Here is a 13,627-nt window from a genome sequence, read left to right as displayed (position 1 = left end):
GATCCCCACACTCAGTCTCTGTGAAAATGTTAGGGCTGCCCTAGTTTTCTTACTCTTGTCCTGCCCCTGGGGGTTTGTTCTGCCCCCACCCATCTGCTTCCCACCTGCCATATAAACTCATGCCCTTTGTGTGCTTGGACCCCTCATTAATGAACTTGTACTGGACTTTCCAGCTGATTTCCAGTCTCTGGTCACCTGATTACATATCCAAGTACAGACAGCTTCCAGATAACAGATTGGGACAGTTGTGTTTCATGAACACTGTGACCAAAGCCATTTGGCTGTCCTCCCCGGAGACAGCCTTTGTGGCCAGGACAAATATAACCACATTTCCCTGAAAACCAATACTGCATGCAACCTGAAGGGTAGATTGTGTTTGGCTTTCCTTCTGCAGAATAGTCAATGGGAATCAGATTTGGCCCAGCCCATGCCTCACGAGTTGGCAAATGGCCAAGCATGTCCTCACGCAGACATGCTTTTTATACGTCAGGGCAACGTTTCCCATGTGCACGAGGCTGCTCTCTGAAAATAAATCAATAAACACACATTGCCTTGGTTTTATATCTGTAAAAGTAGAACCAATCGTTTGAAATGTTTACATAACTCACTGAAGAACTGTGAGAAATGAACTATATTTATAAGCATTTTTGAAGATGAAAGGGATATTACTGAAGTATGTGCAGTACTCTTAAAAAAAAAATCATGTATTTCTCGTTCTGCATTTAAAACATAGTTTTGTGGGGCTCGATTTTCTTTTAAAATACCCCAGGCACCAAACATTAGAGGAGTTTTTGTAGTTTTGAGGCTCCATGAAAACCTTCCCTGAAACTTCTGGGGACAAAGCCCGTGTCTGTCAGCCTAGGAGACACCTTTGTTTGTAGAAGGTTAGCGTTGTGACAAAAACGGACACAAGCCAGGAAATTTAAAAGTCAACGGTGGTGCTTCATTCTACAGGGCTCCTGGTTTGCTCCAATGTCTGGATTTTGAAGACAAAGTTGGCTTTAATTATCTACCCTCTGGCTTTTTTCAACTAGAGTCATGGTCACATAGTTATTTAAACAAATGTCTTTGAACTTCCTTCATTTAAAGAAGTGACCCTTAGGTTAATGAATGTTGTAAAATGCTTATTGTCCGAGCAGTGGGTTGGCTGGCTCCACCTGCTGACACCAGCTCTGTAAGCACTGTAAGCCAACAAGTAGGATGGGTGCCGTGAAGACTGAAGTCTCGCAGGGGAAACCTAAGGTCTTTTCGCTGGAGCACCACGTGGGCTGTTCTCAGGGGTCAGGATTGACCAGCTTGCCTTTCATCCCCTTATTTAAAACGTCCTAAATTAAGCTGCTTGTAAAAATGGCTGGTTGCCAAATTTCCATTACTGAGAAGACAACACCCAAATATATGAAACGCAAACAGAGGTAGGCAGCAGGTGATGCACTAAAGGCGAGTTGGGTGGATGAAGTTTTAAGCACGTCTCAGTGAAACTACAGAACCTAGTGAGTGCTTTCCACAGTAAGAGGGTGAAGAGAGTACAGAATTCACGCCCACTCCCAGGCAGCAGGCCCCCCGAGAGCCGCTTCTTCGTTCATTTACAGATCCACACAGGCCTCCACCAGGATGTATCAGAGCACGTTCGTAAATGGCACGAGATCTTTATGATTCCAGTAATAATCTGATTTCATAACGGCAACAATCAATTACCTTAAGAACACACAAAGCCGTGGAAACTTGCTCTGTCTGAGCAGCTTTCTGTGTCCCTTAGACCGACAATGAGTCTCACCAGGGGTGTGCAGTGGAATCACCCAGCTGTATTTTTTTTAAATACAGCTATCCCCTTTCCCTGTGGGAGATTCTAAATTAGTAGGTCTGCATGGGAGCTGGGATGGTGATAGATAGATAGATAGATAGATAGATAGATAGATAGATAGATAGATAGATATATTTTAATCCCATAAGTGATTCTGATGGGCTCCCCACTGCTTGTCCTAAGTGGTAAATGGCCACATCATTCAACTGTCAGTAAAAATGAATTCAGTGTCTGTGTTAAGTACTAACACACCTCAGGCTTTATTTCAGCCAGCTAATTCCTTTGCCCTCTTATTGAACACGTATCTTTTGCCAGGTGCTACACTAGGGAATGAACTTTCGAAGAGGACGTGGCCCTGTCCTTAGGTGCAGGTGGCCTGGTCAAAGAGGCAGACACCCAGACTAGCACGACAGTGCCCCTGACACGTGTCGGAAAGGGGTAGAAGAGTGTTCCTGGGAGCAGAGGAGAGAGAACACTAATTCGATCCCGAGGCACTGCAGAAGGGTCCCCAGAGGAGGGACTCTTGAACTGGGTCTTATTCAATGAGGAGGCTTTTCAGGGTGGTGATGGGGGATGCGGAGGCCTTGACCAGAGCCTTCCACACAGAAGGATCTGCATGTGTAAACTGTGTGTTTCTGGGGTGTAGTGGGAAGTGCAGAGTGGCCAGGCCACAGCATGTGAGAGTGCAAGGGGGTGCGGAGAGGGGGCGGGAGGTAGAGCAGGGGGGGCAGTTGGGGGGCGGGTATGAGGACCACGATGATGCAGGGGTGATGCCACAGGCAAAACAGGGATGAGGGGCCCCCTGAAGCCTCCAAGTGGCTTCACGTGCAAAAACATTTAGAGTTTAAAACCCTCTGCCACAGTTTTCCACAACCACATGAGATAATTAAAACAAAGATTATGAAAGATGGTTTTAATGAATTTTGTTGTTCCCATTAAAAGTTCTACATTAAGTCTATATTAGTGTAAAAAGCACCATTTATTAACCAAAATACTCAGAAAAGCAAGTTCCCAAGTCATCTCTATGCTTTAATATATAAGGTCACTGTCAGATCAAAATGATCTGAAACTCATTCCGAGGTGTGTGTGTGTGTGTGTAGGGCAGGGGCGAAGTATAAGGTGAAAGAGGGCCTATTTCTCTACCACTGAAAAGCAGGACGCCTGTGGTAAGTCACATGACACAGCAAATATAGCATCGGTGTCTAACAGTGGCTCTGACCCAGCCGCTCGGCACAGATACACGTTAGTGATGATTAAATCACAGCGGTGCTGTTTGGGGTCTAGTAATGTAACTTTTCCATTAGACAAAACTAGACAAGGGATGCTTAACATTTCTTATTAGTTAAAACTCACATGTAAAGTCTCACCAGAGAACACTTTTTGCTGCTACAGTGAAACTTTACTCAATACTTAATTGCTTGGGAGACACTGGAGGAGAAAACAACGTTCCTGATTAGGAAGTAGGTGATTAAGTCTCTCCATAACCGCCTTCCTTGATCAGGTCCACATACTCCAAAAGGATGGATCACAGAAAGCCTGGATCCAGCTTCCTATGCTCCTAGCCTGATATGTGGTCCAGAAGCATCCTTTTGTCTCTGCTCTTCCCTTTCAGCTGTGTCCTTGGAGGTCTCATTCACTCTCACAGCCTCACATTCCATATGGAAGCAGATAATTTGCAAACACAAATTCTCAGCTAGACTGGAGCACTCCTTGTAGGAGAAAAGAGGGAGATGGGGAGGAACTGAGAAAGGGAGAGGAAGGGGACGAGGAGCTGACTGCTTACTTCTGCAAGGTAGGTATTTCCAAGTGTCTGTAATGTTAGTTCTCATCCTGGTTGCCCATTAGAATATCCTGGGGAGCTTTTGAATAAACACCAATGTCCTGACCCCACTCCAGGGACTCTGACCCAACCTGTCTAGGGTGAGACCCAGAGAATGGTATATTTAAAAAGCCCTCCAGACGGTTCTACTGGCCGGCCAGAGTTGAGAACTATAACTCTCTGGAGGACACAACAGACATCTGTGATGCGTCAGCTGCGCTCAAGATGCCTAAAGACTGGGAGGAAAGACTGAGGTGGAGGGTCAGCTCAGACAGACTGCCATTAAGTACAAAGCTGTGTTGGGAAGTTGTGTTAATGCCCTGAGAAAAGGCAGGGCTTTGAGACCCGTCAGGAAGATCTCCTGAGGATGGGATGCGTGCTGGGCTTTAAAAAGAGCCGGGTTTTAGTCAAGTTCTCTCTCCCCAGGTCCTCACTGCCACAGTCCAATCTAGAGCCTTCTGGATGGATTTCATTCTTAGGAGCTTCCCTTTTTGCCTCCCTCCTGTCTGTTCTTCCCACGGCTATGCCTTGAAATCATCAGTCCAGTTGCATCACAACTCTGCCCAAAAGGCACTGAAGTTCTCCCGGAAGCTCATAGACTAAAAGCCAGGCCACGGGCTCTTCCTGATCGGCTTAAGGTTCCTTCACAAACTTCACAGCACTCATCACAACCCGAGGACTTCATCTATCCGTGATTAACGTTGGCTTTCTCTGCTGGAATAAACTTGCACGTTGACAAACTCTGTCTCATTCACTCATATCCACGCTGACTAGCACAGCGCCTGGCAAGAGCGAGTGATGAGGAAACACATCCTGGATGCATGGAAGAGAGAAAGACTGAATAGAGAGGAGGAAGAACAGTAAGAACAAGGGTGAGAAAGGGGAACACGCATGTGTGTCTGTGCCTGTAGGACAGCGAGTCCAACAGACCAGCAGGAGCAGAGGATGCCTGGGAAACACCAACAACGAGGGCGAGCACCTCATGTACAGTCAGGTCCTAAGAGCAACATGTCAAGACTTGAGTCCACACCTGTTAAGGTGTAAAAACTGCACCAGGACTGAATGACTCAGGACTCAGAAAGGAAATCATTTCTAATGCCCAAAAAGTAATGAGGCATACTTTTACTTACTGTACATAATTAGAAGATTAAATATTTGAAAAAAATTGGTTGATGAGAGGAAATGCAAACTATAATTTTGGGGGGACAGAGAGCTGGTTGTTAGGGAATTATCTTTTATAAAAGAACTATTCAGAGCTACTTATTCAGAAAAATTTCAGATATTTCATACCAAACAGCAGGAAAACCTGCTAACCTCTCTTTAAAACTATGGCTTCTCTTGACACATATATCAAAATTTAAATAAAGGAGAATATTATCTCACAGCATGCTTTTCAAACCTTGAAATGGTTCACAGAGAAGTATAGTCTGAAAAGAGGTTAATGTGAAATGTGAGCGTTAGCAGTGAAAGACCTCATCATACACAGGTGTTATGAAACGTGACAAAGCCACCACTCTTCTGTGATCTTCCCTCTCTAACCCGATCTCTCCGAAAGAAAATGAAGGGCAAAATTTCCCCATATTCCAGAAAAATGCCTCTGCATTTTACATAAACATCATTTAAAACTTCTTTTGTGTCTCTTTCCATAATTTCTGTTAATGATTCTATTATCACACCCTTCAAGTGAACATTTTGAATAATTTTTTATAGTGATCACAAATTTCACAGGTGGACTGTATCAAAAAGCATTCTGTTTTACAAATTGTCATAAAATTTATGAATGTTCATGAAAAAACACTTCAACTATCTTTTTTCTCACTCGTGTACTGACTGGTCTCTAATAGAATGTTCAGACATAAGACCATATTTGACCCTGATATTTAAAAAAGAATTTCCTTTTGGAAAAATTGCTCTGAACTAATTAAATGACGTTTGATTTAATGTTAAAAGATTTATGCTTACTGCATCCAAGACACCGTACTCAATGCCATGGAAGATAAAAAGATGAAGAATTCTCACTCTCAAAGCAAGATGACAATATGAAAAATGCTGGGTTGAATTTTGCTAATGTCAAAAAGAGCTGGCCTCGAGTTTACAAATCACCTACTTATTGAGTGAGCTCTTACTTAGCCTCAGCTTCTTCATGTGTAACTTGGAGAAAATAATATTTACCTACAGAGTGGTTGCTAGCATTAATGATGTAGCATATAAAATACTTCAGTTGGTGCCTAGCACATAATAGGCATTCAAAAAAAGTAAGCTCCCTTCCTTTCAAGATATTTAACATTTAGTTAAATAAGATTTGCCTTTGTTATAATGGATGGACCTGGAGATTGTCATACTAAATGAAGTAAGCCAGAAATAGAAAGAAAAATACCATATGATATCACTCATATGTGGAATCTTAAAAAAAGAAAAGACAAATGAACGTATTTACAAAACAGAAATAGACTCACAGACATAGAAAACAAACTTATGGTTACCACAGGGAAAGGGGAGGATGGAGAGATAAATTGGGAGTTCGAGATTTACAGATACTAGCTACTATATATAAAACAGATAAACAACAAAGTCTTACTGTATAATACAGGGAATTATATTCAATATCTTGTAATAGTTTATAATGAAAATGAAAAGGAATGTATATCTGTATAACTGAATCACTATGCTGTACACCAGAAACTAACACAATATTGTAAACCAACTATACTTCAATTAAAAAGACTAGAAAAAAATTTGCCTTTGTTATATATGTTCCTGATGCCTGACTTACAAAACAGAATTTTGAAATTAACTTTTTACGTCAATCTCATCATCACTGTTTAATAATTCATGTGTAATGTTCATTTGGATAAACAAAATCTGCACATTACTCCTAATCTCATAGATGTAATTGAATTCCACTCATTTCCAAAGCAGGTTTAAGTCCTGACTCCCTTTCCTTTTTTATTTCATCTGATGGTGATGCTAATGGCCAGTGAAATGCCCCAAAGCTTAGAAATGAAAAACAAGAGGAGAAATCCTGGACACAGCTGACACAAACATTTAATTTCTAAAGAACCAAGTACTGATATTTATACAAGTGAATAGTGTGCTAGTTCCCCAGATGATGTCCATGTTAGGAAACAGGAGGTTGAGAAGAATTCAGGAGAGAAAGAAGAAGGTGAAAATAAAATGCAAAAACAAGAATGCAAAAACAAATTTGAGTTGTACACCCTGTAACTAGGCCCCCCCAGGAGGACAGAGAGTTAATATGACTGGGAAATGCTGCCTTCTATGTTCCATCTTGGAAACTCACAATAAATATGAGCACAGGCTAGGATTTACATGCTATTCTATTAGCATGTTAAAAAAAAAAACCTGTTTAACACTGTTAAACTCAGCAATTCCCAAAATCGCCCAAATACTACATTTTCTCTGGGTGTGTGTTTATGTGCACAGTGTGTGTGCATGTATGTCGGGAATGGGGGGAGGGACTGGGACTTAATTAATATCCTATGGAATTAATATGCAATGTCATATAATTAAGAAAATGGTTGGGTTATTAACTTCCCTTCTCTGCCACCAAAGTGCATTCTTACCAGTTCTTCATATCTTTTCTTCACCCCAAAAAGCCATTTGACAAGAGTTCCTATCTTATCTTAAGGATGTAGAAATACCAGAATTGGTTTTTCCTTTGGAAGGATGAGTGGTTGCAAAGGGAAAAACTCTCAGAACTAATTCCGATGATCTGAGGGAAAAAACCAAACTCCAAAACTTTGTCTTAGAAACAAAGACTTTGTTCTGCTTCTGCCAAGACACTCCTAAGCCAAGTCTGCCAGTTTATTCTCAGGAGGTCAATGTTATTCTACAATTAGGGTAAAAACTACCAAGAAAATTTACTGCCGCTTTTAGAGGACTTTTATGTTTTAATATGAACTTATTTTTCCTTTTGGCATTTTCGTTTTAAAGGACAGCGATTTCTATAATGATATTGGCATTTTGAAAACAGATGTTCCAGAAAGCAGATTACTTATCATATTTTAATCTCTCCTTTAGAAATATATCTTTACATGAATCCCAGGTGCTCTTAGAAATACTTATTCGATAAACTACGAAATGCTACAGTAGGACAATCAACTTCACAATAAATACAAAGGAAAATGCTGTAATTATTTATTTTACAGCTAATAAAATGTTCAATAATAACTATTTTTTTCAATATAAAGGGCATTTCAGAGAATAAGAATGAATTTCTTTTTTAATTAAAACGGAAATCTATTCTAAATTTTTATTAAGTTATCTTACATCAAGGTTGATAATTCCCCACTCAAAGAATCCACACACAAGTACATTATACAGTGTATATTATATACATGCAAATATATGCATATATATTATATATGTATGTGTATGTATTATATTTCTAAAAAGTATCATGGTTAACAAAATTATAGATACTAAGATATCATGAAAGTAGGGGACTAGATGGAAACATATAAACTGCGCCAAATATAGTTTTTAGTCAAATGTCCTAGAAAGCGTTCATTTTTAAAACAAATTAATTCACATAAAATATCTGCTCCATTAGGTAACCATTCTCCTGAATCACCATCTTCAGCTATTCAGGAACTTTGCTATGGCAGCCTGAGCTGCTAAGGTAAATTCTCCTCTGAAACTTTGGAACCAGTTTGAAATGACATGTCTTTGTGCTTACATTTTCTTATATAACAGCCTGGCCTTTGCTCAAATTATTTCAGTGCTTAGGGGCATGTTTCTCTGGGCCTGGTCTTATCTCCATCTGTGTTGAAAAGATTTTTAAGAAGCATTTGAAAGTTTCCTGTCTCTCCACCACACCATGTAATCTCCCACAGGCTGGCGGGAGAAAGGGCAGGGAAGCGTTCGCTGCTGTTGGGTTTACCGGGCTGAACTAAACAAAGCATATGTAAAATAGAAAAGATTTTAAATTAGTGGTTTAAAAAAAAAAACAAGCAAGCAAACAATCCTGCTTGACCTTAAATCCACGGTTAATAAGGACTTTGTGTGCGTGTGTGTGTATGTACATACCTTTCAGTGGATTAAAAGCTCATCAGCAAACAGCTAACTGAGGCAGGTGGGGAACACAAAAATGTTTCAAATCCAACAATTCCAGACAGAACTCACGATTTTTCCCTTAAAACTCCTCTTTTTGTTCTGTTCTGCAGGACTGTTATCTTAGATTCTCAAACTGGAAACCTCAAAGGACTGCTTTGACCCTGCCCCTTATCCGCTCACCATGCTCTACCGATGCATTTCCAAGGCATTCCTCAATCCCACCCCCACTGCACCACCCACATCCATTTCCAGTCACACTCTTGGGACGGCCACCCGACTGGCCCCGCTGATAACTGCTACCTTTCCACACCATCACTGCACTGCCAGAGCCATCCTGCTAGAGCGTGTATTTGTTCATAAAGCAATTATGCTTCAATTTTTGGATGGTTCTTTAAACAGTCAACATGCCTTCAGTATTACCATATGCCAGCCATCTGCAACAACAGCTTTGCAGGTATTATCTTATTTGCTCTTCATGACAACCCTGTGAGATGGGTATGATTATTGTTGGCGCTTATGGATGAGAAAATAAATGCACATAGAATCTATATAGCTTGTTCATGGGCACTGGGGTGGCAGAAGGCAGAGCCAGCATTCATCTTGGGCTGTCAGATGCTCTTGAGTGCTCCATTATAAACCTCTGTTCAATCTGGGTCCCAAATAACCCTCCAGTCTCTTTCGCAAGGAGCTTGCAGACTGTGCACTTCTCACATCCCATGACTGTACGTCAAGGATCAAAAGCCCTTAAGGCCCTGGGATAGAACGTAAGGTGAGGGCTCAGGGCTCTCAGAGCTGCCACCTCCCCTCCCAATGAGTGTGCCTCTTATGACCCACATGGTAAGTGAAATTCCTTGATCTCAAGCAAGGAAAAATTAGCCCATCGAATGCTGCAGAACTTCACATAATACTCTGTGCCTGTAGGACATGGAATGACATTTCCAAACATTGCTTTTCAGATATTAATCACACACTAACAATCAACTGTACCTTAGCATCTCTCCCACAACTCATTCATAAGAAGCACTTGATGATGGCCAGGCAGAGAAGGAGCAAAGGGACACAAGGGCAGGGACAGAATAACGTGGACTGCAGATGTAGCCACAGACTTGTTTTTATAAAGGACCATCCACCTGAGTTGTTAAAGAACTTATAAGAAGAGATAATCATATCTTTAAAAAAGAAAAGCTTAGCTGTTGCTAAAACTGCTCTGACATATTCCACATACACTGTTTGATAAATATTTTATTGTTATTCCAGGAAAAGCTCTTAAAGGCATACATAAGCCAGCAATTACGGGGAAGGGATGTCTCCTTCTCAGAGGAGGAATGTCAGCACTTTGCTGCCAGGGAGAGGGTGGACAGACTCACAATGGCACACTTGCTGAAATGCACACATAGACATTGAAAGAGCCCAAGTCCCAGGCAGCAGCCTTTACTCGTTTATTATAACAGAAAATACACACAAATATCTCTGATGCAGCTCTGTGTGATTTGAACACAAATCGGCTTATGCGTACCCACTGTTGTGTTTCCGTCTAACAATTACCCAAACCCCAACACAGAAAGCCCTGCTGGAAGGTCTGGCTCCGCAACTGATGGTCCAATCATGAGGACTGGTACCCAGCCTTTAACTGCTAGCCTCTGACATCAGGCCTAAACCTATTTCTGACTGGAAAAATTCAGGCAGGTATTCAACCTCATTATCTTGTTTAAATTAAGCTGGAGAAATTGCAGTACACCAAGTTAATTGGGTGTTTGGGAATAATGTTAAAGATGTTTTGAGGGTTTTTTTTTTTTGGCCACTTACCAGTACTATCTTAAATATCTTCCTTATAGTCAGTACAATTTACTGAAAGGGGGTGTGTGTGTGTGTGTGTGTGTGTGTGTGTGTGTGTGTGTGTGTGGTGTTTACATTGCCCTGCTATAAGACTGGCAGCTTACATCAAACATTACCATAAAAAGTGATCACTGACAGCCAATTAACCACTATAAGAAAGATCTTATTTCTGACATATTAAAAAAAAATGTCATTTAAAAGCTCATTACTCCCTCATAGGTTTACATACCTATATTTGGGATCCCACCTAAAATTTGAAATGATGTAGAAATTGTTGCTTTAAAAGCCACTTGATGCAGTGCATAAATATTCTTAAACATGTCCAGAGCAGAGGTATTTTATTAATGGCATTTAAAAGCATAAACAAATATAAGTAAAATTATGAACGCACTTACCCCCTAAGCTACAGTTAACCAAAAAGAAAATCATAACCCTTAGCATTTTTTGAAAACCTACAAAAATACAAAAAGGCTGTTACAGTAGTTTCTCTCCTTTTTCTTAAATGGCCTTTAAATAAATATATGAGTCAGTCAAGAGAGGCATTTACTTGAATTAAAGTGATAATTCTGCCAGGCTGTCAGTATAATTAATTGTGGGTGGCAGAAGTTTTAAATGAGGCTAAATTAGGGATTCCGGTTTATTTATTTATTTTTTACTCACTCTACTGCTGTAATTAGAGAAGCTTTTGGTCGATCTCAAAATTGTGCCTTGTCATGGAATATCATACCTGTGTGTTTTTATGACAAGCCCTATGGGATATTTTTTTAATGATCAAGATGGGGCTTTAATGCATATGCATCAATCCAGCCTCTTTCTCTTCCTCCTCCTACTACACACACACACACACATATCCTAAGACTTGTTTTGTTTCTTTCACAACCCTCAATGTTCATCCCAAATATTATACCATTCCAATTTATTTCAATGACTTCAGTGTCGAAATACAAAATTATTTTAGTCACAGAGTTTTACTCCTGGTAAGTGATTTCACAAAAGAACTCAAAATACCTTCAAAATCTCTGCTTGCCTGCCCTACCTGCCCCAAGGACTGAAACAGCTGCATTTCACAAATAAATATGTTTTACGAAAAATGGGTGGTCTCCTCGTATAGGATGTGTTTTAAATGATGTATCCTCTTCACAAAGCTGACCGTGTCTCAGCACTGCAGGGCATCGCTGTAAAACTGATGCCAGCTGAGGAACTGAACTAATGCGTTTCAGGAGGCAGAGAATCCATAACACATTTGGGAGAATTCTGTGGTTAGTGTCAATAACACAGAAGTGGGGAGTAATCCCATAGTGGGAATCTTCTAAAAGTTCAATATAGCAAAGAAGGAAGAAAAAGTTCTGCATGAGAAGTAATTTTATGCTCATCATTTGATTGACGTTAGAACACTTCCATAGCATGTATGTCTAGCTGTCAAGTGAAGAGATTAAAAACAAATACATTTTTTAAAGGTACGTGATTGGCCACTAATGCCTGTGCTCTGAAATTAAAATATTGGAGGACATTGAGACATTTTCCACATTGCATTCTAGAATGAAGACTAAGCACCAGACGTGAGAATTCTTCTGCTATTACTCTCTGCACATTGCAACGTTGGAAAAAAAAATTTTTTTGTTCAGCTCATTAACACCATCTACCTTTTGCCCCCCATCCCTTAGTAATAGTTTTATCAATAACTATATGCATTCTCACCCACTGTTCTGAACACAAAAGGATCAAACAGCACACATCCTGCAGCCGAAAAAAGCAGTCTTCCAAAAGGGGAATGTGGAATTACAGTCTGCATTCCCAATTTCCGAACTTCAAAGCAAACACTGATTGCCTTGTGAACAATGCAGCAGGGTTAACACATTACATATCCTTCGGTCTTGAACGTTTAAGTGCAGAGTAAGACCAACAAATAGGCAAACCTTCTGCAGCAAAGGATGCAAACTGCAAATGAGCCCAGAGGCTAGGAAGAATGACATGCTTGCTTCACCTACCGGCATTGTCCATGTCTCAGGAGTGGCGAGGCGAGTTCTGGAGCCTGGCAGCTGGGAAGCCCCCGTTCTTCTCTTGGCTAACGAAGCACCCTGCCTTTCTGCTGATTATCAGTCCTCGCTGGCACACAGAGCATACTTCATGCACTGTCTGCAGGAGACACCGCCAGGAAATTTATATCTCCAAGGATGACAAACAGCCATTAGCTCCATTACAGGCTGATTAAGAGAGACTGAGCCTATCAAGTGGATACTTGAATCCACTGGGGTTTTCACCTCTGTTCCAAGCAGAGGAGAAAAAAAAAATCACTGCAATGTTGAGTGTATTGCACATTTCAGAAAAGCAGTGCACATGCTATGCAGAACACAGAGCTTTTCCAAAAGATGCCAGAGCAAACACGAACAGGAAGAGGCACAGATAACTAAAAGGTAAAAAGAAATTTAAAAAATAAGATAAATTATCCCCTTTGTGGGGACTAATCTAAACGTGGTCCAGCCTTTGTCACTGACATTATTGAATGACTGGGCAACTTTGCAATTTAGAATTTTAAAGTTTTTCTTATTTGGATATTGTTGTTGCTGGCAGTGAGCAAGGAATAGCAGGTCAAACATTTTAAAACAAAGGCTACCTGTAATATTTCTGGTCTAAATGAATGCTAACAGTCTGAGTATTGTCTCTCCGTATTGGCTATGTTTTCATCATGACTAGCATTCCTATTTTCTGATCAGAATTGCTGCCCACCTGTGATAACAGAGCAATTCAAAGGCATTTCACTAAATGTCACTAACAACACAAGAAGGAACTGTCACAGGATGTTACCATCTGTAGCCATCTAAGTAACAGAAATCTGAGGATCAAGAAAAAGGCATTTTCTAACACAAGAAAGCCCATTCCACTCCTTTTTAAAAATTTGACTCTGCAAAGATGATCCTCAAAGACACCTACATCTGCTTCCGGGGTCAGGGCACAAGGATGGGCAGGGTGCTGCAGCCGGCGTGGGCCCGCCCTGAGGCTGTCAGGACACGAGAATCTGGGGACAGCACAACTGTTTACTGCATTTTCTCAAATACAGAAAAAAAAATGTACAATGGCCTCATCTGACCTATGATGCA

General features: G+C 40.7%; 1 protein-coding gene across 7 annotated transcripts in view; it reads right to left on the bottom strand.

Moving 5' to 3' along the window:
• Positions 1-13,627, bottom strand: part of PHACTR2 (phosphatase and actin regulator 2) — a 240,555-nt gene that overhangs the window by 157,633 nt on the left and 69,295 nt on the right. Inside the window, exon 1 of one of the 7 annotated variants that reach the window (XM_032485061.1) lies at positions 12,518-12,719. The exons of the other annotated variants lie outside the window; for them this stretch is intronic. Within the exon in view, the coding sequence (XP_032340952.1) occupies positions 12,518-12,530 (13 nt within the window). The 5' untranslated portion in view covers positions 12,531-12,719. Of the gene's footprint in view, positions 1-12,517; positions 12,720-13,627 lie in introns of those variants that run through there. 7 annotated transcript variants of the gene reach the window in all.

Source organism: Camelus ferus, chromosome 8 (genome assembly GCF_009834535.1).
Source record: "Camelus ferus isolate YT-003-E chromosome 8, BCGSAC_Cfer_1.0, whole genome shotgun sequence".
Classification (NCBI taxonomy): Eukaryota; Metazoa; Chordata; class Mammalia; order Artiodactyla; family Camelidae; genus Camelus; species Camelus ferus.
This window is presented reverse-complemented; position numbering and strand designations above follow the sequence as displayed.